At 36.4% G+C, this 24,665-nt stretch overlaps 2 protein-coding genes and 1 long non-coding RNA gene across 3 annotated transcripts in view; all 3 read left to right on the top strand.

Moving 5' to 3' along the window:
• LOC128027257 (B-cell receptor CD22) overlaps positions 1-24,665 on the top strand; it is a 198,603-nt gene that overhangs the window by 89,738 nt on the left and 84,200 nt on the right. The gene's annotated exons all lie outside the window — the stretch shown is intronic.
• On the top strand, positions 3,164-5,161 carry LOC128029093 (GTP-binding protein Rhes-like). The gene is made up of 2 exons (XM_052616662.1): positions 3,164-3,795; positions 4,120-5,161. The coding sequence occupies exons 1-2, from the start codon at positions 3,183-3,185 to the stop codon at positions 4,647-4,649; spliced, it is 1,143 nt and encodes a 380-aa protein (XP_052472622.1). The 5' UTR covers positions 3,164-3,182; the 3' UTR covers positions 4,650-5,161.
• On the top strand, positions 15,502-18,108 carry LOC127938673 (uncharacterized). The gene is made up of 3 exons (XR_008148779.1): positions 15,502-15,615; positions 15,701-15,754; positions 16,641-18,108. It is a non-coding gene; the product is annotated as an uncharacterized LOC127938673 (long non-coding RNA).

Raw genomic sequence — 24,665 nt, 5'->3', positions numbered from 1 at the left:
ACGTGTGCACGGGTCTTCGGTCAAGACTTCTGGGAATCTGGAGGTGGTTTAGGGAAGAAACAAGAAACAAGACACGCTATACATTAAACACACAGAAGATGAGCAAACACACGCACCCTCTCCAGGTCTTGAGCTGTGACGGATCTTCCTCACCCACACATGAGGATGATGATGAGCTTCATATGTGACACACGAGAGAAGAGGAGGATGAGAGAAGCACAAACCCACACACCTTACAATATATCTCGATTCAATATCAAGATTTGTGGTATTTAATGTTATTAAGATAAACATTTTAAATGAACTTACATTGCAAAAACATGTATTCATTTTTAAACATAAACTTTACACTGTACACAGGCGTTTGAAAGTTTGTGGTCTGAATGATCTTTTTATATTTTTGAATATTTGGCTCACTAAGGCTGCACTTATTTTATTAAAAATACATTATTATATTTTAAACTAGCTGTATTCTATCTGAATATGTTGAAAACAGATATGCTGCCAAATATTTCTGTAGAAACTGTGATACATCTTATTTTTCAGGATTCTTTGATAAATAGAAAGTTCAAAAGAACACCATTTATTGGAAAAATAATGCTTTTGCAAAATTATAAATGACTTCTCTGGAATCAATTATCAATTTAATGCAAATAATAATAATAATAATAATAATAATAATAATAATAATAATAATAATAATAATAATAATAATAATAATAATAATAATATTCAGAGCTCTTAACCTTATTAGGCACATATAAACTACACACAAACACTCCAATAAAAAAAAAAACAATAAATATACAACAACGATAACAACAACAGTGTCATTTATATAAACATTTCTTCAAATCAAGAAAAAACAAAACATGTAGAAACAAAAGAAGTAAAAACACAAGCAGTGCTGGTGTAAATGTCAGTAAGAGACTATCAAAGCAATGAGACAAAGACACTGACGTAAAGAGATGAGGGACAATAATCATATCTGATAAACAGTGTGATCAAATATGGCAGCGGCTTTTAGTTATGGAAACACCTCGAAGGCGCATGGAAACAGACCACAACTGTCAATGAGCCTTTTACACGTGTGTGTGTGTGTGTGTGTGTGTGTGTGTGTGTGTGTGTGTGTGTGTGTGTGTGTGTGTGTGTGTTTGCTCTAGTTAAGGGAGAAAAAAAGTCCCCAAAACATGCAATTAAAATTAAATTTAGATATTTAATATTAAATCTATATTTAAACAATCTACATTTTGCAATTAGAAAAAAAGGTTAAACATTAACATAATCACAACACAACAACAAATGTATATTATATTATATTATATTATATTATATTATATTATATTATATTATATTATATTATATTATATTATATTATATTATATTATATACTGCAAACACAATATAATAAAAAAATTGACAAATCAAATGGAAAAATCTGAATGTTTATACAGTACATTTAAATATAACATTAGCATATTGTAAAAACAAATGATTTAATTTTGTTATAATATATATTTTATAAATATAAAATATTTAATTTGAAACAAAATTCAAATATGCAATGAAAAACACTAAAACGTGAATGAATTTACAACTTACATTAGTGCAATATAAGAACAAATTATGACATATGTTGTACTTATATAATATAATATAATATAATATAAGGGTTAGGTTAGGGATAAGGCATTATAAGTATCAGTAGTTCATGATTAAACAATCTAAGTCGATGGAAATTCCCAGTGTAAACAAATGTGTGTGTGTTTATTAGACAGAGAGAGAGAGAGAAGCCCACACACAGAGAGCGAATACTAATGAGTCACTATAAAGATCCACACTGACTCCAGCTGACCCAGTGTACTCACACACACACACACACACACACACACACACACACTCATACACACACACACACACACACACACACACACCTTCAGAGCTGCCATGTTGTTGTATAAGCCCGTGCATCCTCAGTGTTCTGGAGACGGATTGCCGTTGCCATGGTAAAAACACAATAAGTTTCCCCCCATTAAGACTCACACACCCCAGTGTCCTGTGCTGCACCAGTGTTTCCATCAGAGGAGTCAGAACATCCTGTGTTGTTTGACAGGTGGGGTGTCGGAGGAGACCGAAAGAGACAGACTGAGGTGACACTGATCTCAGAACAACAGTTGAGGGAAAAGTCCTTTTCTGACAGGAGCATCATGACCGTCTGCTCAGAGTGAGAAAGTGACCATGTCCTCAATTCATGTCATAATCACACACACACACGCGCACACACACACACACACACACACACACACACACTCACACACACACACACTCACACACACACACACACACACACACACACACAGTGACTGATTTAATCTTCACTATATATAAACTGGATCATAAACCGCTTGTCTGAATCATTGAGGCCTATTTGAGAAGGACTAAACATGTTAAGAAGTTAATATTAATCTAGTAACACCTGAGGGAGATCGAGGCCTCGTTTCTCTGTTATTAATCTTGCTGCTTGATTTGATGAAACTATCTCAACAGTGGACACCAGACTGTATGGTACTGTATTTATTTTATTTATTTATTTATTTATTTATTTTTTTTTGGGGGGGGGGGGGGGGGGCTTTTTCATTAAACATTTGCCATGTCTATTGTACAGTACAACACTTTAAATAAAACCTGTCTTCATAATGCATAAAAGTGAAAAAAGCCATGTTTATTTCAGGTGGGCTACTAGTAACTTTGCTATATTGTAATGCAAGAGTATAATATTTATAACAAAATATATAATATTTTAGTTTGAAAGTGGCTTTTGAAGGATTTTTCCTCTCTCAGACATCCTTAAATGCAAAACTCTGAATTCATTAACAAGAAATAAATGTATTGTTTTTTTTTTTTATTCCACAATGCTTTCCATTTAAATGTGTTTTATTTTCATTTCTTTGTTTTAATTTCTCTGACCTAATTAAAGCCCAGCAAACAGCCTTTATCGCAGCTGTATACCTCAGAAGAGTTTGGCCTGTTTCATCGTGCACTGCTCCAGAAGACGTTTTGTTCCTTGCGGGTACACGCGTGGCGCGCCTGTCAATCATCGCGGTGACGTGCACGCGGGTATATAAGTGGCCCGCCGGCCGAGCGCACAGAAGTACTAATCCGGAGCGCGCAGGTAGAGGTGGATGTATCCAATAAATCTCAAACAGATCTGCCTGTCTTCGATGTGTCCTGTCATGGACCCGAGTGTTAAAGCTGCCGCCCTGCAGGTGATCCAGCAGCAGTCTCGCCCTCTGCCCGCAGCCAGCTCGCCCAGCGTCCTGCTCGCGTACAAAAACGCCACCGGGTTCAAAGTCAGCACGCTCTCCAAAGCGGGAATAGGAATCCTGAAACTGGCCACGACGCAGCTGAAGCAGCAGGAGAAGAAGGCGAGGGTTGTGCGCTCGTCCAGTCTGGGTAAAGCACACCCGGCGTCCGTCGAGAAAAAGTCCCCTCTGGACCAGCTGACCGCGCTGGTCCTGCACGGCCAGGCTCGCCTCCAGCCGCTCGCGATCGAGGCCCATGCTCCCAAGCCGCAGAACTGCAGGCGCATCGTGGTGCTCGGCGCGCCGCGCGTCGGGAAGACCTCCATCCTGCGCCGCTTCCTGCGCGACGGCTTCGACGAGCGATACGAGCCCACCAGTGAGGATTTCCACCGGAAACTCTACCAAATCCGCGGAGAGACCTACCAGATAGACATACTGGACGCGTCCGGGGAGAGGAGCTTCCCCGCCAAGAGGAGACTGTCCATCCTGACCGGTGCGTAACAGTTTGGTCCTTCAGAGCAGTGTGTCAGTGGTTTCTAAAGCACAGTCAAACAGATGAGGAGCTAGACAGGGAAATTATCAATGTGCATTCAAACAGAGTTGTTCTTTCTGGTTCTGATCTCACATTTTTAATGCAACATTTATTTATGGAGCTTATTAACTCAAACTGACTAAATGCACATGGACAAACACGTCTACCTTCATTTTTAAAAAAAAAAATTGTGGTTGCTTAAACTTTTTTTTTTTCTTTCTCAAGTCTAAAGTGATGTATTTCCATATGTCAAAAATTGACCCTCTGTCGTCTCTTGTGTTTCAGGTGATATATTCCTGCTCGTGTTCAGTCTTGACGACCGCAGCTCGTTTGAGGAAGTGCGCGCTCTCCACGCCGAGATCGTAGCTGCCAAAGCGGCCTTGCACTCGTCCAAGCAGAAAGTCTGCGTGCCGACGGTAGTCTGCGCGAACAAAGTGGACTTGCCCTCGGATCAGCGCGCGGTGTCTCGGACTGAGGTGGTCCGTGCGCTCGGTAACAGCTGCGCTCTGTTCGAGACCTCCGCCAAAGACGGGGTGAACATGGAGCAGGTGTTCGAGGCGCTCGCGCGGCGCGGCGGGCTCCCCCTCGAGACCGGACCCTCGCAGCACCGGAAAGTGTCCATCCGCTCGTACCAGGCGCTCCGCGCGGCGCGGCAGGCGGAGAAAGGGAGCAAAGCGGCGGTGTGCGACGCTCCGTGCGGGGCTCTCTACCCGCTGGCCCGCAGACCGAGCTTCGGCACCGACCTACGGCTGGTCCTCGGACCCAAAAGCAACCGAAAGCAGAGCAAAGCGCTGGACAAGTGTCAGATTCAGTGAAACACAGACTGAGAGACACAGAACTGCTGTCAACAAAGAACACTGACGATACTGCAGATATTTTTATACGTGTTAACCTTTTTCATCCTTTGGAGATGGATCAGAACCCTTTTTATATATTATATATAATATTATCCATTGCATTCTGCAATTACATTTCATTGCATCCTGGCTTATAAAATGCATGATGATGATGATGTTGCATATGCTGGCATTGCAAAGCCATTCAAATCATTTTACTGATGTACAGACAGCTACTTTAGTCACTTTAATGTTGGCTAAAGTTTAACGGTACTAGAAGGATCCCTGACCTGAAGACCTGAAGGCCATATTACTGACTTGAATGAAAACACTGTGATTATGTCTGAGACATGACGAGCTGAACTGACTTCAGGCCTTGATGGGCTCTTTCTGATTAAAAGCCTGCTGAGCGGCTGGTCTGTTGAATGCATGTGATGCTGTATAATATGTGTAGACATCTGAAATAAAAGAGTTTCATATACGAAGCCTGACGTCATGACTCGGTCTGATGATTTGGTGAAAAGCTGTGCTAACAGTTGCTGCCTCAGCCGCATAATGAATTAGAGAGAAGTGTGTCACGATTCGTCCATTCAAAATAAATAAATTATTGAGAGCCTGTGGGCGTTTAGATGAAATGATAGAGCCTTGACTCTCTCCGATTGCATAAGACCTTTACATGCTGCTGCCACACAGAACGAGAACTATCTATCTATCTATCTATCTATCTATCTATCTATCTATCTATCTATCTATCTATCTATCTATCTATCTATCTATCTATCTATCTATCTATCTATCTATCTATCAGCCTGATTCCAAAACGTTAGGACGCTGTGTAAAATGTAAATACTGCAACAATTTACAAAAGCCATGTTTAATTCACTATACACTTTAGAAACATGTTAAATAAAAAAAAAAAATTAAGTTCGAATATGAAGTCCACAACACGTCTCAAAAAAGGTTGGACGGGTGCAACAAAAGGCTGGAAAAGTAAGTGCTAAAAATAAATAAATAAATAAAACCAGCTGGAGGAACATTTTGCAAATAATGAAAATAATTTTGTGGTCAGTTGCTTTGGTACATTTCTCGAGTCATCCTTAATATTTTGCACGTCCTGATTTTGCCAAGTCCGATGTGTTCCTAGGTCAACATATTTTGTTGACCCTGGAACAACATTTTACTCCAAAAATATATTCTTAACCATATCCCTACACCTAAACCTAACCTTAACCATGAGTAATCCCTAAAATCAGAGGAAATGATAGATGAATGACACTGATGTACAAGCACCAAACACTGATTTTAAGCATAAACTTCACAAAATCTATAAACTGGTTCTTCAAATCTGATTGGTTAATCACAATGTTGTTCCAGGGTCAACAACGATGTTGTCCCAGGAACATGTCTCACTTGGTAAAATCAGGTTAGCGTAATATTTTCAAAGAAGTAAAGAAGTATGTGCATTTCTAAAAGCAATTAGTGCAGCACACAATAGATCGACTGCAAAAGCCTGTAACAAATCTTTAGTTCATCTCTCAAAGCAAGCATTTATGTCAGTGTCAGTGTCATCAGAATGAAAAGTCCTTGGGTCATTGTCCACAAACACAATATTCAAACTGCTTGTATATACAGAATATTTAACAAGTACAACTTTACACAATACTGTATCTGGGACATTGACGGAAAGAGACTGGATAGAATTCCCAGTTACACTTTTACTACTGGTCTGACAACAACAACAACAACAAAAAAAAAACAAAAAAAAAAAACAAAAGTAACCTTTGCGATGGCATTGTGATATAGAAAAGGAAACAGACATATGGGCACAAAGATGAACAAAAGAAATAAGTCAATTTTCAGTATGTGTAACTCTTGTGTTGTCCTCTGTCTATACAGTATAAAGCTTTCTAACTGAAGATTGATGAGACGAACCTTTGAGCTGTTTCAGAGAAATGGTTTCTCATTGGTTCATCATCTACATTCTGTTCATTAGTCAAGATTCACTTACACAATTCATGCCAAACTGACAAAAATCTAATAATAATGTGTTAGAAAATACATATATGCTTGACAGTTTAAAACAACTAGATGAGCCATTGTGCATTCAATGACTTATACAATGAAATAAAGACTCAATGTTTTAAGGGTAAAACTATTGCACAGTAAACTATAAAATATTGTAGCAACGCGACATTAGCAACTAACAATAACCACAGATAAATGTACATAATACATTGCATGTATGTACAAAAGCAATTGCAATTTGTTCAAAACAATGAAAAACTATTTTTATGATGTGTATGCATAACTAGATGATGTGGAGGTTGTACAAGTAGTTTTGAGAATGTCATTTCTGATTTGAGAAATGCACCAAAGTGACTGAGAAACAACTGGAATGATTTCTGAATGATGTTCCCAGAGCTGGGTTACTGACAAACTGGTTAGATGAAAACTACAGTAACATAATCTACATTACTCCTCTTAGGTAGTGTATTCTGTTTTCTTTTTTAGATTACATTTATTTATTTTATTTTTTTGCTGTGCCTTGCACAAATGCAGGTTAAAGCTCACGTACAGAAGCCATGCGTGAACATGATCCAGAAACACTGTCACGGGCCGAAGCTCATTTCAAACGGACAGAGTTAAAGCGAATAACTGTTCTGTGGTCAGATGAATCAAAATGTGAAATTCTTTGTGGAAACCGTTTTGATTTGTATCTCTGTTTGTGTTGGTCATGTTCAGGCCCATCATCCTCTCGTTGGTGATCTGTGTTCGTTCGGTCTGTGCAGGGTTAATGTGTGTGAGAGTGATTCAGATATCTGTTCTTGTGCTGGCTGACATCTCTGCAGATGAATAGATTGAAAGGCAGTGGAGGCTGTTATTGGTCCTCTGAAGAGCAGATTCATAATTACATCTATTCAGATCTGTGGACACAATTTGTATCTGAACAGGCAGAAATGATGGTTCAGATCCATGAGAGCACTGAGATGAATCAATGACCCACAGACAAGTGCTTCACTTTCTAAAGAACATCCTGATGTTTTCATCGGAGCTGAGCATGCTTGATATATGGCATACAACTATAATACTTGCTCTATTTCTGATGTGTGTACGTGGAGCAAACAACTAATGAAACTATACCGCCCTATTTGACCCCCTTTTCTTGAAGTACACCACCCTATTTGACAAAAACATATTTAAGAAAAAAATAAATAAAACATATGTTTTTTAGCATGGCTTAAGGAAATATATTTAAACCTATTGACACACTTAATTACAAGTTGCACTTTAAATTATATATTTAGAAAATGGCCAAAATAAGAAAGAAAATACATTCAAAACTCATCTGGAAATACATATTCTGCTGACTGCATAATTTATTTGATTGCATTGTTTGTAAAGCAGTACATTTTGTGCAGCATTATCTATTGTGCAACGTTCACTATTTGTGCAGTAGTGCACTCATCCTAGCATGTGGTTAGCAGGTCAGCTGAAGGTTTGTTTTGAGCTGTTCTGAGGATGATTGCAGGAGACAATCAGAGCACAGATCACACAGATGCTCAGTAATAACAGCGGCTTGCTGAAGTGTGCAGTCTCTCCGCTCAAGTGTGATGCAACAGGAATCATCGTGATCCGAGCTGTTAGGAGCAGCGCTGGGTGTGTTTCAGGCTGTGGATCGCATCAGGAACTCGAACAAACAGTCTGAGACTAACATCTATTACATTCAGTCCTGCACCTGCACACCTGCACACATCTGCCTGTCTCTGTGAATGTACGAGCGGAGGAGCGCTGTGTGTGCGTGAAGGTCATCGCTGATTGAGCTGAGTTCACTAATAATGCAGGAGGACAGAGCGATGTAATACAGACACACAGACCCAGTTTAAGTTGCTCTTTAATACCTCAGGAGACTTTATTCAAGTTTTCTTCTGCATTAAGTATTTAAGAATCAAAGTAAGCTGTTTCTATTTGTTTAAAGCAACCCATATGAGCCATGAAAGCAATAAGGGTATGTCGGGAATGTATGCACATTTTGATGAAATATATAGATTAGCTATGTTTGCCAAATATTCTATACTATATATACTATTTTACTAAAAAGGGGGAAAATGTAAAGCAATCAGAAGTACACAACAACAAACTATTTCTGAGATATTTTCAAGACAGTAATGTAACTGCACTCACTGAATTACGGTAACATTGGAGCTGATGTGGAGATCTCTGATATCTGATCCCAGACTTTGGTATCTGTGTGAGACAGTGTTGACAGATGTCTTTTGAACCCCTAAATGAGATGCATGTGAGATTTCTTTCTGAAGAAAAACTTTCATCACAATATTCCTGCACGTGTTTCCGTGTGTAGCACAATGTGCCCGTGTCCTCACATAGCGTCCTTCACGCGCCTCTCAAGTGTTTCTTTACACATAAGAGTTCCAGAAAACTCTTTCGAGAAGAACTGTCTCAGATTGATGGAGACCCAAACTAACACTCACTGTGCAGACACACAAGACAAGCAGAAATATTCATTACCAAGAGCCCCGTTTTTGAGCTATTAGACTACAAGAAAATAAGATTGTAACGTTTTTAGAATAGGCCTGTTAAAATAAACATTTAGAAAGCATCACATTTTGGGTAAAAAAACATTTCAAAACAATGTTCTCACAACATCAGTTTTAGAAGTTATATTTGTTTATACAGCGATCTGTCGCATTTAAACTACAAATAACTACAATAAACTACATTTATTGTTTGAATTTTGTGCTAAAAACAAAAAAACAAAGATTGATTTGATGAGAGGTGAGCTACAAGTAATGTGTAGTGCAGTTTTGTTCATACATATATCCACTGAAAACGGCATAGATTTAAATCCAATATATACTTTAGTTTTTTAACATAGTTAATTAAAATCAGGAAATCGATACTGTCACCCAAGCCCTAATGTGTGTGCATGCATGTGTGGTTCATGAACCCATGTTAAATGTCAGCAATGATAACACCTGCTTGATAAATGAAAGATTCAGCCATGTGTTCAACTGATATGAAGTTTCTTAACCTCTACTGAAACAAAGGTTTCTACGATTAGGGTTTCACAGAAACATTAACTGCTATTCTCGCAGAAACGGTGCATGGTCTGTTATGTTGATGCAGATACTACGTGAGAGTCTGATTGGAACAAGCTGAAGGTACACAGCGGCGTGAGGACAGAAGAGAGACGGACAGGTGTTTAGATGGAGGACAGGAGGAGAGCGACTGACACACAAGGCCAGACAGAGATCCAATCACACACGAGCTGTGGAAGGAAGAAAAGACGTGATGACGGGACACTGATCATGTAAAAGAGAGGTAGAGAGGAGACGGGTGAGACTGGGGTTACTGCTTTCAAGGTTTCTCATGAGAACATGTCTGGGTCTTTCAGAAAAATCTAAATAAAACATGGTTTTTTGACTGTTTTAGGAACATTGGAATTTATTTCCTTCATGCAACATTATTATTATTATTATTATTATTTTTTTTTTATTAATTTCAATTTAAATATTTTACACTTAATTACATATATTTAATTTAAGATATACTTTAATGCCTTCAATTTAGTTTAAAATTAACTGAATGTATTTAATTAATTCTCTCATGTGAATTAGTTTGGAGGTTGTGTTGAGACAGAATATGAGCTTGATTCATTATGATCATTTCCACCATTATTTAATTCGATCACATGATCACGTTTCCTCGTACTCTGCATTTAATGACATTCAGTCACGAGCCGTGACATTATCCACAGCCTCCTCTAAAAACATCCCAAATTGAAAATCTAAGCACTGTCACTCTGCAAAATGAGTTTGTTTGTGTAGAGCAGGCCTGGAATAAAGACTGTCCTCCGTATGATATTTCATGGGTTTAATGGGAGATATTATGGTGTAATCATCTGATGAAAAAACCATTGTGGTCGACAGCTCTCGTCGAGGACACGCTTTTCAGTGTCGCGTGGAGATCCGCAGCCTTCAGAATGAAAGAAACAATTCAACACATCTCAGACATTTCTCAGAATTTCAATTCAGTTCCTTCAGCTGATGGCTCATAAGCAACAGCAGAGACAAGACCTGCCTTGCAAACTCTCATCCTGATGGGTCAAGGCTGCCGCTGGGAGATCAAGTGAAACCAGATAAAGTTAAGCAGAACTTCTGTTCACATTCATGGTACATTACAAGCATGTTGAATACTCTGTTTTTACCCTAAAGATGACAGATAACATGCCTGGACTCGAGACTGCTGCTATCATCATCGCTTTGGGGTAGCGTTTGTATTTTTAGAGATTGTTTTTCTTCAAATTTTTCCGTCCTGGTTTGATGCTGGTGTTGACAGATGGCTCCAGGTCAGATCTCTGAGATCTCTTTCTTCAAGCATTAGGTGGCACCGATGCGTACAACAACACAACAATGCAACCTGTTATTTGTTATTTTATCCTGTATTAACTCTTTAATAATGTCTGAGAATCTCCTCATAAAGACATGATTTCTTCACAAGGACATGATTCACATGAATAATGACATATATTTTCATAATATGCATTTTTTTCTCATTTCCTGTATAAACAACAGCTATTGGAGACTTTCTCACTTTGTGCAGTGGCTGCTAAAGTAATATGCATTGATATAAACATGAAAAAGCCAGAGTTAATTCTTTGGGTGAATGAAATCAAATGAGTAAGTAATTAATGTGCTTTTATCTCTTAATTCAAATTTTCAACACTGTTTTTAATCAGGGACGGACTGGGAGTGAAAAACAGCCCTGCATTTTCCCCAAATAGGCCCAACACAACTATAAACAGTCACTACTATCTCACAATATTACAGCAATCATGTGGTATTTATGGCAAACAACTTCACAAAACCCATGGTGAAACCATCACAGATATTCTAATGATTTCCACTACAAATACGATTACAAACCATCAACTTTTAACCATTAAAACCATTAAAAAATGGTATCCTGTAGTGTGTTTTTGGATTTAGTGGTTTTAACAAAAGCCACCAACAGAAGGAGACCAATCACCATTAGAGACCAACAGGCAGCATTAGAGATCCATTGAACCAATACAGTTTCATTATAACCAGTGAAACCATTACAAATTATGTGATGTTTTCTATGTTTTTATTTTTTTTCAGTAGGGGATTTAAATAAATGTATTATTGTATGAACTAAAATATGTGAAATCTATAGAAAAAGAGCAAAACGTATAATATGACAATGGTAAGCATAAACCTGGAATCTAGAAACCTGAAACAACAGATTTTTTTCAATTTGAGTATTCACATGTCCGTGTGTGTGTGTCGTGACTCGTGTGTGTGTCGTGTTAATCTGACCTATCACTTTATAGGGAATTTAATTGACTCAACAGTCCTATCTCTCAAATGTAACTCATTGTAGAATCGCAGTGTCTCTTTATGAATGAGTGGTATATTAATGTCAGACAATAGGAAGTATTAAACAGCAGTGAACGTGTAGACTAGGGCTGTCCTGGGATATTAATACAGTTCTCATAGGCTATGTGCTCTATGACAGGAATGGCCAGCTTAGATGGTGATGAGGGCCAGCATTTTCTCTCCTTTATACCAGGGGCCAGATTTATTCAAGTTTATTTGTATAGTGCTTTTTATGATACAAATCGCTGCACATCAACTTTCTACAATATTTAGTAGTAGCTTATCAGTGGTGGCAGTCAGTTTTACTGGTCCACATTAACTGGCCGTGTACACCAGTTTTGGTTTCTTATAAGCAAAAGTAAAATGCATTAGCGCCCCCTATTGTCGACTATTAATATCACTTAATCGGACACTTTCTTTGATGATGAACCAGGCCGACAGCCGTTAGATGGATGGTGGTTTTAGACTTCTCCAGAACATCCAGATGGCCAGTCCGTCGCTGTTAATGCTGCACATATTTGTAATAGAAACAAACAAAGCTTTGATCATTTGCAAAACTTACACAATGCACACAGTAGACCAGAAATAGACCAAAGGCTGCACATTTATTTAGCCATCAATGACATCTGGTCAGATATCTGGTATAACACCATGCCATGACCAGTCCAAGTTTTATATAACACTGCCAAAAGGAGAAAAAAAAAGCTCACATATGTAATAATAAAACAGTGACTATCTTCAATCTTCTGTGTGTGTGCTGAGTGTTTCTGTTCAGCCGGGTGTTTGTTTTTGTAAGAGAGACGCTTTCTTTGAAACTCTCCTGGCAGCACACGTACTTCACGGAGACCTCTGTTAGATCTCTGCAGTTACATCTGACAGTTGTCATCCTATTTAGATGAGACAGTTGTAATACAGTGAAATCACATGTTGACACCCCCCCCCCCAATGTGCATGTATACGTAAACAAGGACTATTCTGTTGCACAGAGCGTTTTTTTTTTTTTTTTTTTTTTTTTTGCTGGTCTCTTCTTGTAAATCAGGGCTATTACTTTCAGGCAGAGCACTGTACTTTCAGTTTCACTTTTCACTGCAATAATCTCTCATTTCACTTTATCAGACAGATGACAGAATCAAAGGTTATTAGTTGATCGTGAAGAAAATACATGACCAATTTTTACTGGTGGTGTGTAGCTCATATCCATGTGTGACGATGACATTTTCTTGCTGACCATTTCCTGAGAGAACTTTCTTTGACACAATATTAAGAGAAAAAGAAGAAGAAGTAACCAGAAATTAAAATTAACGACAAAATCGATGGAGAAATGGCTTTTTTAAACATATATTCTAATATAATCAAAATAATTCTGTTGATGTGTAAAGTATTTGAGTAAATCGAATGAATTAATGTGCTTGAGTATCTTTATTAGGGACCCCTAGTGGCAGCAGCAGAAGGCTTGAAAACCTAAAAACAACTTAGGCATCACATTTTGTGTTATAGCAGTATTTTTCTACGTCGTAGCTCTGGATTTCTTTTTTACCTCTGCAAATATCGTGACAGAAGCGTGAATAAACAGGATTTAGGCGAGACTCTGACTTACATGGACAATAGCAAAAGGAAATAACAAAACAAGAGCGAAACTCAAAGACTTGGAAATCCGTTCACAGAGGGAAAATATCAGAGTTATGGATGTGTTTGAACACTTGGAGCTTCTCCAAATAACAAGATGAAAATGAGACTATGGATACTTCTCAGTTAGAAAGCTGTATCTTAAACAGGGTTGCCAAGTTTCACAACAAAATCTACCCTAGATCGACTCTGAATTTAGCCCAAAACTAGCTCAATCACGTTTCGAGGGGGGTCCCAGTTAAAAAAAATAATGTTCTGGGATAAAATAGACATGGTTTGGCGGGGTTCTCCTGCATATATTATGCTACAGTATAATATAATGTAATCATTTATTATTGACAAAATGTCTTTATCCCAGTTTGCTATGAGGAAAACACAAATACAGAAGCTCTCAAAGCACTGAGATTTTTACTGAAATGCAAGTGCAGTCCACCAAACCTTTCAGTGAATTGGGATGCGTGAAAAGGATTGTGGGTGATTTTTGGAATATTAATGCACCCTTCAAAACATGCTGCATGAAAGATGCTGAGAGACAACTGGACAGTAATTAAATATCTTAATAAGTAAAGGTATATTCAAGTGTTTCAATAAACAACACATAGAAGTAGGCCTTGAATTAGTAATATTTATTAGGAATGTTTTAATTTTCCAAATACACTCAGAACATTAAAACATTAAGAAATATACTGTAGGATGCAACTATTACTCAGTGTTTGCTTTCTTTATCTCAGTGGGAGGAGTTTATGCAAATGAGGATGGACAATTAATGAAGTATGACAATGGCATTGATTATACTTGACTGTGAGTTTTATCTCATCTCCTGATCCCTGATTACTGCTTTATCAGGTAATGATTCATACTCACTGTTGTAACTCAGTGTCTTTCAGTTTGGCCTGTATCCACTGTTTCAGGAGTCTTTAATTATACATTAATAACTGCAGAGGAGGAAAACCAGACACTCCTGCTAGAGCTCTTATAAATGTTTAGTAAGCTTAGATTAAATGATAAATAATGATATATTAAATCATGAAATGATATTAAAATCACAGGTTATTATTTTGTGTGTGTTGAGCCTTTGCAAAAGTAAATAATTGTGTTTCACATTCCTGAATATGACCATATGATATTGACTTGTTCTTTGGTGACATCATGCTTTCTTTATTTGTATTTTTTCAGATTAAAGATGAAGGAAATTAGTCTGTTTTAAAACACATCCATGTGGCCCTCTTGCAGACACTAATAAAGTGGATTAACTACTATCTTTATTTTAAATAACAAAACTTTTCTTTCTTTTTTATGCAACTTTTAGTTGCTGCTTTTTTGATGCATTAACTAATTGAGTTGGAATTGTTTCAAAGGCTGATTACACAGATAAAACATAATTTAGGTGCACCACATCCTCAGATGGTATCAGTCTTTTCTGGGTGAAAGAGCAGCACTTTGAAGCAGAAAGTGAATTTAACTTTAGCTATTTTCCTCACAGTTAACATGCTAATTTTTATCATTCAACCTGAGCATGTTCTTCATCAGCAAGATCTACCAAAACCTGACGCCAGAATAACTGCCATCTGCATTTTGCAAAATTGAGCAGATGAACTAAGAAATAAAAATAAAAAGATTCTGGGGTTTTGATTGGCATGTCATAGTCACCTGTAAATGAATTAATCCATTCAGAGCTGCTGCTGTTTCTTGTCTCTAAAACATTAACAGAAAGCCTTTCACGTGCCTTACGGGTTAATAATTAACAGCCTCTCTATAACTCAACTCTTAACAAATCTATTGTGACATAATCACTCCCACTGTTTGGTTTTTGTTTTCCTTTCCACCAATGAGTATATAAACACCCCTGAGATGATCCGAGAGTCTGTTCTGAAGAAACACCTCATCATCTGTGACCTCAGGTCAGTGCTGACGCTCTGTTAAAGCTGTCTTTATCATGTTTAGTAGCGTGTTTAGAATGTATAGTAACTTATTCTGTATTTACAGGTACTCAAGTCTAAGAAGACTATTACTTTGCTCCTGAGAGATTGTTTGATAGAGGTAGGAAATCTTGATATTAATGCTTAAAGGGATAGTTCACCCAAATTAGGGGTTGAATGACTACTGATTTTTTAAAGTCGACTTTTATGTGATAAAAGTCTAGTCGAAGTCGACTAGTCGCTGATGACGTAATAATGAACAAATAAGTCTGAAACTATAAAAAACTCCTTGAGCACAGTCATGGCATATGACACAGCTCTGTGTACACGGCTATTGCTCCTATAACAGCTCATTTTTATCAGTTCTTTTGCCTTTGGGTCTTAATATTCCTCACAGATGTTTGCTCTTTCTTCATCATAAACAGACAAAGTAGCACAGATTACATTTATATGAATGTATTAGTGAGAGCGATTGTGTGTGTGAATTATTTCTACATGGCAGCATCTATCTAGTAGTATAGACACTGTGGGAAGTAGTTATCAACAAATACAGTATATGCGTAAACTTTTCAGTTTCTAAGCTATTTTGTTCTAAGATTTTAGTTTTTTTTTTTTTTTTTTGGTTGAGCACCCTCTATAGGATCGGTGACTAGTCGACGTCCAGCTTAAAGCATCATGGGAGAGCACTGAAGTCGACTAGTCGATTAGTGCAACCTCTAACCCAAATATAAACATTCTGTCATTTTATTTATTTATTTATTTTATAAATTGTTATGGATGATAACATTCTTATTCATTTACACAACAGTATGCATTTATACATACACATTGAACCAATAATAATAATAATAATAATAATAAATTGAGTTTATTCAAATAAACAATACACATGCAATTTCTACCCTTTTATTTAATTTCCACGGCTTTTTAAGATTTAATAATAAATAAACTTTAATAAAAGAAACTACAGAAAAACAAGTACAATAAACAGACGTGCATTCTCGCAGGAATCCCGTGACCTCATGGATTTCTTCAAAGCGGTGGGCGCGGTGGCAGCTGGTGTAGCCGAAGGAACGGTGGGCGTGGTCAGAGCCGTGGTGGACGTCCCGGTGGGGATGGTGAAAGGAGCTGCAGACAGCATCAAAGAAGCCAGCAGCAAAATCGACAGCGCCAGCTCGCCCGGTGAAGGGGTGGACGCTGTTTTCAGTCTGCTGACGTCTCCACTGACCGGCGCGGTGGCCGGAGGCACAAAAGAGATCGTCAAGGCACCAGGAAAAGTTGTGCAGAGCGTTGCAGATGGCATCGAGAAAGTTTTAGACGACTAAGTAGTGTGAGAGTTTATGCTTTTTTATAATAATCCTTGAACACTCATCATGCAAAAACTTTTATTTTAGACCAAAAATTATTAGAAGATTTTATGTATATGAAGTAGACAATATTTTATAAATTCACTGGTAATAATGTTCTCACAGTGTCTACAAATTACATTAAATAATTGTAGGCTATCATAAATCAGCACTGATTGTTTTTAGATTTATGACAATTATGCTAATTAAACTTCAACAATGTAAAAAATTTTGTCTTGTGTGAAATTTTCACAAAAGTAGCCTATCACTTGCTATCTATGGTAAGCTGCTCTGTCTTGTCTGTCAATGTGTTGTCAGTGTATTTTTCACCGCGTGAGAACAAGATGTGTGTCGTGAGAGAGGCATGGGGAGTCAGTCATAGCAACAGTAATTAAGGGGGGTGGGTGGGTATTTATCAAAATAATAGCCAAAATGAACAAAACCTGACAACAAATGACACGATAATGACCAAACATTTTATTTTTTTTTTTTTACATAATTGCTCAGTTTGCATAACAGTAAAAAAAAAACTCTCTGCTTAGAGACTAGACTTACAAGTATCTCATTTAATCATTTTTCTTTACGTCTTTACTTTAACTTTTATTCCAGTTATGGGTCTACTTCTGAAAAGTAAACTTAATTACCCCTTGAATACCTGTGAGTTGGTCAGTCTAGTTCTTAAGACATAGGAGGTTTAGACTAGTCTTACAAATTATCCATCTAATTTTTTTCTTTAAAATTTCTCATAATACGATGTGATCTTAGTTTTGGTTTCAATATTAATGCAGGACAAACTATCAGCCAACGGCCAACCCAAAGGACATAAAACAATAAACATAAGATTTCAAACAGTTTTACCAAATGCCTACTTTTTTTCATAATACCAGAGCTGTGAACTTTTACTATTTAGGGCACATTAATTTCATTTCCACTTACAACATCTACACATCTGCATTAACTGTCTTCACATCTGCCTTAACCGTCTTCAAGAAAAGCCATACTAAAGACTCTGGAATAGAAATAAATGTCAGAGATTTTCAGATTTTTCCCTTAAGTGGATAATTATTTTGGATTTTATTTAAGCTAAACAGGAAAATCAAATATGATACACAACAGCTCCAGTATTTGATTTTTCATATCATGTTTATTGTGGCCATTCAAATTCACGATATCGATATATTGTGATCTTTGCCGTCACTGTGGTCCGGAAAATAAAATGAATTCTCTGATTGACCGATTTGTTGCTAAACTCCTCATGTGAATGTCTGCATGTATAATTCAGAATGTTTAGTGTCCGTGGTATGAAAATGAATGAGACGCTTCCGAAGCTTGTCTTCAGAGAGTTGTGATTTTCTGCTATTTATACTTTTGTACTACTTACTGCAAATAGTGGCAATTATCTGCACCTCAGAATTGTAGTACATTATAAAACAGGATCCGATAATAACTTATTGGGTCTAATTTAATGGATGCCACCTTATTGGGACAATAAAGCCCTCCCTACACCTACCCTTTTTGATTATTACTTAATTTTCATTGAAAATAAATGCTTTTCTGATGTGATTTGAAATTTAGTCGAGGGGGCAAAGAGTAAAAGTCCTGCCATATTTTTGCTCCACGCATGAACTCAGCAGCTGATTTCATCAGAGGAGGAAACAAGTCATGCCTAATAAACACGGCCCTCCTCGGAGTAGCTGTGAGCACTGCATCTTCTTCTTGTGTGACAGTGTCAGTGTTAAAGCACAATACTGCCACCTGAGAGCTCACACAGGTACTGGCACTGGTGTTATCATTAGAAAACTGTTCATTTGAAATATTGAGTTTATAATACATGTTAAATACTAATACCATTACATCGTCACACACTATATTAAAGCAAGTGTAAATTTACCTAACTACAGCTAACACTGATCCCCATTATGGTGACATCAATCCAAACTCTTAATCTTAAACAGACATCAACATCTAAACTTCTGTTAAACACAATAAATACTTGAAAGAAATAAAGTCAACCTGGTTTATAACAAGTGAAGATGGAAATACTATTTTTGGGTTATTAAATGAAATTGGAAAATGCTGGGTTTTTACTTTCAACCAAAATTTGACATCTGAGCAACATTTTAGTCCACATCTAAGTTATTAATGTTATTGATAAATTTTGATATTGATTTTAGATAATTGTATCCTACCTTTTAGGAGAACTTTCTGCCAACTAAAATAAAACTTGCAGCTGAAAACATATATACAGATATCATTTTCCCAGAACAGTCTTAGAACAATAACATTCCTAGCTGAGTGGTCTTTCTGTTTTCATTGTTTGAATACTTGAAAACTATATCAAAATAATGTTTGTTAGAAAACAGTTACTGCGTGGTTATCTTTCAAGACAAGTTTCAGCAGCGATGCTGTCAGATATTTATCACTTCTATGGAAAGTTATGCAAACTGTTCATGCAATAACACAACATTTCTGTATTTATATCTCATATCATTATTATATCTTACATCAGATGATATTGCATGTCAGTGTAATTGATTATGTGAAACTTGTAATATAATCTAATCAAGTGAAGAATTAAAGTATCGCTTTAGGCTAAATAAAGATTTTATTTTAAAAACACCTGGCTTGTGTTGAATGTGGACTCATTATAAAAAAAAAAAAAAAAAAAAAAAAAGTGTTTATTAATGTTTATTAATGCAAATAAAAATAATTGTTCAGTTTTTCACTAAACTGCACAAAACCGCTGCACATATCAGTTCAGACACATTGAGCCTACAAACAATACATAAATACAAACAGAATTAAAACTATTATATGACTGGAAATAATCACAGTAATATTGCAGTTTATTTTCTATGTGAATTTCTTTCTTCACAAAGAGTAAATAATTCAGAGCAAAGACCCCTGTGCGACGAACCAATTTCAGCATTGATTTGAGTTTGGTTAAGCATTCAATTAACATTACTTATAGCAGAATTAATATATAAATGTACATTACATCAGCTTAGCTTTCCGATATGAACTCTTGAACTATTATAGATTTTTTTTTTCTCAAGGTACATCCCTAATTTGAAGCCACACATGATGTTCTGTGGAAAGTAGACCATCTTCAGATTACAGATGCATGTTTCCCTGGAACAGACTTATTTTGGCTTGATTTAACTTTTCAACAAAGATCACAAAGATATCAGCAAACATGCATACAACTGCAATAAATATTATTTGTTGTGTTTATGCAGCAAAAGATTGTGAAGAACTTCAATCACACAAATTACATATATATGCGAACGGAAAATCATCTTGTGACTCATTCTTTAGATACTTTATTGAGAGTGTATGCAATTGTATGATTAGACACATTCTTTCTAAGTAAACATTAGATGCTTTCTCAGCAACATATTCTTTTGAAGAAGCATTGCGATATTATCACTTCTAAAGTGTCGTGTAAGTTTCTCCATGCATTGAGTATATAAAGACACTTGAGATGATCTGAGACTCACTCCTTCATCTGCACTGCTAAATTCATCAATCTCACCTGACAGACAGCAGCATCTTCAGAAAACTGACTTCATATCGACTACAGCTTCTGGGTTTGAGGTAAAACCTTTCAATATTAAAGGCCATCAATATAGCTTTAAAACCTTAAAGAGTGACCATCCGAGCAAATTATCCAAGCTACTATTAATTGAACAGCTCTATACTGTATGTCTATTGAACAATCAGTAACTTTAATTATTTCTCCGAAAAAAAGTGACAAGTTCACACTAATACTATTTCTGAGGTTCAATCTTTTCCTGAGCAATTCCCTCAGTGTGACATTTATTTTTAACAATAACTGTATATGTTCATTTAAATAATGCTTATGTTGCATTGCAGGTGCAGTCAAGTGTGAAAGCAGCTCAACTTATTTCTGACTTCTGAGTGTCTGCTGAAGGTAAGATATCCTCTTTATATCCTACGATAAAGACGGGAATATATTAGGGTGATTAAATTGCTCACAAGTGGCACAATGTAACGCTTCAATATTCTTAAAGATGTGCACAGTCTCATTCATCAATCCATATTTTTTACAGACAACTTTCATGTGCTGGAGGACAATTAAAATAAGATAAAGACAAGAAGACATGGATTTCATCAAAAAACTGAACGATGGTCCCGAGATGCTGAATGAAGCTGCTGATGGCATGAAAGCTGTCAGCAGTAAAGTCAGCAATGTCACTGACTGCATGAAAGATGCAAATGACAAACTAAACAAAGTCATGACTGGAGAGTCCAAGATATTTAAGAAACCAAGAAAATTTATGCAGAGCATTGCAGATGGTTTTAAGAAAAAACTTTAGATGACTAAAAAAATATTTCTAATATAATGTTAACTTTATCATTTAGCATTTATTCAAATTTATAAGCTTATGTTTCCATGAATATTTGAAGTTTACTGTTCACTTTTAATAATCTTTTGTTCCTTTAAATAATTTACATATTACTACTAATTATTCCTTTATAATTTCCATAATCAGAAATTTTCCTTTCAGAAATGAGCTTGTCGTGTAACACATTTCAAGTCCTGCTTCAGCAGCTGTAATATCATGTTGGTGAATGTGTGATGTACTGTACTGTACTTGACTGACTTTATTCTGTTAAGTGTTTATGTTGAAAAATCAGAAAAGTTAAATATATATTTCTGAAAATCTATGTTGTGCATTCGTACATTAGAGTCATTTGATGGACAAATAAATGCACATAAAGTCTATTGCAAATAAAGTCTGGGTCAGTTCAACACTTCAGGTAACAGAGTAAAATAAAATAGTAACAATTAAATAAATTACAAGGACAAATCTACTCATAATATATTAATACTGAAATGCAACAAAATGCAATATTAAAAGGTTAAGAGCTCAACTAAAGTAAACACTGATCACTATAATGGTGACTTAAAAATGTGATTTTCTTCTTTGGAAATTCTGCTTGTTTACACCAGCTGCCTTCAATAACGGTCTATCATCACTCAATAAATCTTAACAGGTGTAAGCATGAATTCTGATATTTTTGTGTCATGGCAATGCACTGTGTACTATACATTTCTAGATTCTACACCAATAATATAATGTTGTGCTGATTAATGCTGAAAAAAATCAATGCATTTTGTTGCTGTGCTCTACATTAATTTAGTCTCAATCTGGGGAAGTTATTCTCTAGACCTTAATTACAGGACTTTTAAACAATAAAACAGACTCAATATGAAAATGAGATCCACATTTGTAAAACTTGACCATGTAAAAAGAATCAGTTTGCAGGAGGTGGATGTCCCACCAATGAAGAATAATTCACAAATCATCCACTAGATGTCCTGTCAATCCAGTAAAAACACTACAGCCTTAAATGACTTGCAGATCAACCAAGTTTATTGAAGCATCCACCCTAGTAACAAAAACATACAAAGTGAAACATGAAAAAGACACTTTTGATAAAATACAATAATACATAAAATAAAATACTTAAACCATGTGATTATAAATAAGTTGTACATATTTCGTTAGCTTGTAAAACAACATACACTGTACGTTTTGAATACTGATGAATGCAATATTGTTTTTTTTTTTTTTTTTTAGAAAAGGTTTAGTTTTAGTTGCAGTACAAGTGACATTATTTGGCTTAACTTCAGATGAGAAAATGAATTATAAGTTGCAAATAACATGATCCTGGTTATATTTCTTCATGCGAAGTATATTTATGGTTTATAAGTTCATGTCTGACACAGAATAACAAAAATACTGGAAACGCCAAATTCTACGCTAATAACAGATTAAAATCAGATAAACGTATCTATATATAATCTATATATATAACTTATCTATATATATGGCAAATATATATATATAAAACACACAAAACATGAACAAATGACCAAATTATTCCACAAGTGTACAATTATACAACAATCGCTCATAAAACAGTCGAGCACAGGCTTTGTGTCCACTGCTGTCTATCATTCACTTGACACTGCTGTAGATTACTGATGCATCTTCCATAGTTTGAACATTTGATTGCCTAAAAGAAAAAAAAAAAAGAAAATCAAACAGGATCACAACAGTGTTACAGCTCTGATTACATGATCTGTGCTGGTTAATGTTGCTGTTTTCTCACCTCATGGCAGCATCATGCTGATGGACCCTTATATTGTCATACTGACATTCATCTTCCGGTCTGCTCTTCTCTTTCTTTCGGTGATATTGGACAGCTGCGTACTGGATCTCCTCAGTATCTCTGGATTCAGGAGTTTCTCCTCTGGATCTGCTGGGTTTCACTCTGGCATACAGAGCATCATTGACTGGATCAGGTTCAGAAAGAGACTCGGCATGAACTGAAACTCTCTGTGACACATCAGCGTAAAGATCATTCTGAAAGACAAGAAAACACACAATTAAGACAAATTAATCAGCTTTTTTCATAGGTGAGGTAAAGCTTTTATATAGAAGTTGGCCTCTAAATTTAGCTTTTTATCAAATCACATTAATGTAGTGATGTAAAATATGTGTTTCCTTGATTCAAACATGGTTTGGAGAAGAACAGGACAGAAGGAGCCTTGAATTGAATGATGAATGTTCATTCCCAGCACAATTAGTCCAACAAATTGAAACACAGACAATGGATGATCAATATTCTGGTACCGTGAAGTCAAGTTGTGTCTGGATGATTTACCTTTGTAACTGTGAGATCAGTTTTAACACTCATTTTCCTCCTGTTACATTGACAGATAATAGACAATAACATCAGACTTAATGTACAGGGAGAACATATGAATGCTGTTTTTTATTACGTTTTCTAATAATTCTTGCTATAATATTTAGCTACATTAAACACCCACTGCAGTTTTTATTGAACTGACTTTATAAACAGGATGATGATGATGATGATGATGATTAATAATCCTCCAGATGTTGCTGCGATCACAATCACATTCCTATCAGCTCCTGGATGAGCTGAAAGATGAAGATCCTCATAATTAACAAACTGATGAATGATGATGAAGATCCAGGAGTGTGTTAATAAAAGCTTCACCTGTGACAGTAAAAGCGTCTGATCTCTGAGATCCATGTTGATTGTGAGCCTCACAGTAGAAGCGTCCACTCTGTAGTGCACTGAAACTCTGTCCAGATCCAACAGCTGAGCTTTGATTCTCCTTAAACCAGCTGAAGTTCAGAGCAGGAGGGTTTGAATCACTGCTGCAGATCAGAGTCACTGAATCTCCCTCCACTATTACACCTGATCCAGTTATAGACACTGAGACGTTCCTGGGAGGATCTAAAATATGCACAAATTAAAATTCTAAAGAAAGATTATTAAATTGTGAATTTGGATATTTTGAGCAAGGTTGCAACTGATCATTAACTCACACATACCATTTAAAGTGACAGCATCAGACAAATAAATAAGCAAGCAGGAGTATGTGGTTAAAATATAGAATATGATTCATAAAACTCACACATTATGTTTAAAGTCACAGCATCAGAGTATTTCTCTCCATGTTCATTGATGGATCTACACTTGTATTCTCCACTGTGATCAGATCTGATCTTTGAGATGCTGTAGATTCTTCCAGATCCTACAAACGTTCCTCCTTTAAACCAGCTGATTTCTGCAGGAGGGTTTGAATCACTGCTGCAGGTCAGAGTCACTGAATCTCCC

This window comes from Carassius gibelio, chromosome A1, assembly GCF_023724105.1.
Source record: "Carassius gibelio isolate Cgi1373 ecotype wild population from Czech Republic chromosome A1, carGib1.2-hapl.c, whole genome shotgun sequence".
NCBI classification, from domain to species: Eukaryota; Metazoa; Chordata; class Actinopteri; order Cypriniformes; family Cyprinidae; genus Carassius; species Carassius gibelio.
Note: the sequence above shows the minus strand (reverse complement) of the source record. Positions and strands in the feature narration are given on the sequence as shown.

Excerpts from the sequence above, each read along its gene's own strand:
- LOC128029093 (XM_052616662.1), top strand. The coding sequence starts at position 3,183 with ATGTATCCAATAAATCTCAAACAGATCTGCCTGTCTTCGATGTGTCCT. Across the intron at positions 3,796-4,119 it reads GAGACTGTCCATCCTGACCG|GTGATATATTCCTGCTCGTG; the intron begins GTGCGTAACAGT and ends CTTGTGTTTCAG.